The sequence below is a fragment of the Hippocampus comes genome, unplaced genomic scaffold (assembly GCF_001891065.2).
Source record: "Hippocampus comes isolate QL1 unplaced genomic scaffold, H_comes_QL1_v1.1 C17052223, whole genome shotgun sequence".
Lineage (NCBI taxonomy): Eukaryota > Metazoa > Chordata > Actinopteri > Syngnathiformes > Syngnathidae > Hippocampus > Hippocampus comes.
In genome coordinates, this window is record NW_017842015.1 from 1 (window position 1) to 2,578 (window position 2,578).

General features: G+C 57.9%; 1 protein-coding gene across 1 annotated transcript; it reads left to right on the forward strand.

The window, feature by feature from the left end:
• Positions 1-6: 6 nt before the first annotated feature.
• LOC109509825 (UTP--glucose-1-phosphate uridylyltransferase-like) lies at positions 7-1,645 on the forward strand (the record flags this gene model as incomplete). The annotated part of the gene is made up of 5 exons (XM_019859681.1): positions 7-339; positions 411-608; positions 691-933; positions 1,048-1,152; positions 1,357-1,645. Coding segments are annotated over 5 exons (987 nt in total), but the record flags the coding sequence as incomplete, so codon positions are not given.
• Between the last annotated feature and the right edge of the window lie 933 nt (positions 1,646-2,578).

The following is a 2,578-nucleotide window of genomic DNA, read 5'->3' on the forward strand; positions in this document are numbered from 1 at the left end:
CACACACACACGGTCGCACCTGAACGTCCTCGATGGTACGTGTGGCGCTTTAGGTACCCGCGCATCAACAAGGAGTCGCTGCTGCCCATCGCCAAGAGTTTGGACAGCGCGGAGGCGTGGTACCCGCCGGGTCACGGCGACATCTACGCCAGCTTGGCCAACTCGGGCCTGCTCCGGCAACTCCTGGACGACGGGAAGGAGTACATCTTCGTGTCCAACATCGACAATCTGGGCGCCACCGTCGACCTCCGCATCCTCCGACGCCTCATCGGCCAGCCGGCCGACAGGCGCTGCGAGTTCGTCATGGAGGTCACCGACAAGACCCGCGCCGACGTCAAGGTACCGCGTGCGCTTCCCGCCCCCGAGCGCTTCCTGCCGGGGGTCTGACTTCCCGTGGGCGTGACTTCCAGGGCGGTACGCTGATTCAGTACGAAGACCACCTGAGGCTCCTGGAGATCGCGCAGGTTCCCAAAGCTCACGTGGACGAGTTCAAGTCGGTCACCAAGTTCAAGATCTTCAACACCAACAACTTGTGGATCTCGCTGAGCGCCATCAAGAGGCTGGTCGACGACAACGCCATGGACATGGAGGTCATCGTCAATCCCAAGGTCACCCGCGCACTCCCACCCCACGGCGTCGCGTCACTTCCGGCTCCCGCGTAGCGTGACGCGACCCGGTGTGTCCGCCCAGACGCTGGAGGGCGGTCTGAACGTGATCCAGCTGGAGACGGCGGTCGGCGCGGCCATCAAGAGTTTCCGCAACGCCATGGGCGTCAACGTGCCGCGCTCGCGCTTCCTGCCCGTCAAGACGTCCTCTGACCTCCTGCTGGTCATGTCCAACCTCTACAGCTTGGACGCGGGTTCGCTGACCATGAGCCAAAAGAGGGAGTTCCCCACCACGCCGCACGTCAAGCTGGGGGGCTGCTTCACCAAGGTCGGCGCTTGATCGCGGGCGCTTTGGGTCTTTCGATTCCAGCTCCCTTTGATTCACGTTAGCCATACGTCGATTCGGCGCTATGCTAATGTTATCCTCCGCCGTCGCCGTCAGGTCCAAGATTTCCTGACCCGCTTCGACAGCATCCCGGACCTGCTGGAGCTGGACCACCTTACTGTGTCGGGAGACGTCACCTTTGGGAAAAACGTCTCACTCAAGGTACGCGAAAAGTCTATCCACCCCCCTCCCCTCCATGCAGAAAGGAACCACGCGAACCAAAGTCTGGAGCTGAATGCGAACATATCAAGCGAAACGCCGTAGCTGAGGGAAGCGGATTTAGCATCGATGCCGTGCTCCCTTTCGACCTTCAAAGAACCACACCAAACATAAAAGCGACATCAAGGTATGATTTTCTGCCGGCAGGGAACGGTGATCATCATCGCCAACCACGGCGACCGTATCGACATCCCCTCCGGAGCCATGCTGGAGAACAAGATCGTGTCCGGAAACCTCCGCATCCTGGACCACTAACTAAAAGCGGACGGCGACAAAAAAACGATGGCGGGGAAACCAAGCAAAAGTGCTCTTTTTCACAACGTTGACGTCTGGCCCGCAAGCAGGCCCGTTTTGGTCCAAGGTGACCAAACAGGAAGTTACTGTCCACGACCGTGCGTCTTTCAGGTCAATAAATAAAAAAAGTCATTCTGGTCTGCCTGAGGCTCTTTTTGTGAAAATCCTGGGAGGAAGTGACAGAAAACAGGATGAATGGGAGTCCGTTGAGTAAATGGGACAGTTTCTCAGATCATTTGTGAGCTCTGGCTTCGGGATTGGCGAATCGGCGGCGGTTCTCCGGGCAGAGACGCGGCCGGTGTAGTTGCACGCTAAGTCCAGCAGTCGGCAGCAAAGCGCCCGCACGATCTGATGACGGAATAATAAAAGCGCCGCTGGCGCTCCAGCGTTGAGCGACGGTTGCCAACCATTGGTTGGCAGCGCGCGTGCGTTCGTAGCCGCTTGCTACCTGTCGGTGTGATGTTGAGCGACAAAGGAAACGACCACGGCCGCTGTCCCGCTTTCGACGACAGGTAGGTGAAGGGAGCACTAAGACGCGGTTTGTTTTGACTGCCGACTGGCTCTTCGGAGAGTTCGGCGTAGCTTAGTTTTAGCTGAGCGGCTAAAGTGCTCGCGTCGGAAACACCGCCGCGTTTAGCTTTAGCATTAGCTTCGGCGACTGACATCGACGCGGCGGCGTCAACCCCGGAGGCGGACGCGGAAGCTGCCCGTCGTCGCGTTGACACAAACTCTTTGCGTTTGCGTCGCCGGCTCGAAAACGTTTCGGACCAACGAGCGTCGGCTGCGGTGGAGCGAGAGCCGCGCCGCTAACGCTCGTGCTAATGCTTACGAGCGTTCCGTCACAGCTGCTCGTCCTCATTGACGAGTCGGCGTTCAACGCGAACTCCAAATGACACATTTCCAGTCACATCATCATAGAAACGACGATCACGTGAGCAAAAATAACGCGATCGAAGCCAATGACTTCGAGCTCCCCCCAAAAAGATCACAATGTTTATCCAATTTAACGCGAGAGACGTTTCTTGCTTTGCGTCTGCGACAAATGAGACGCGATTGTGTATCGATCGTTATCTTA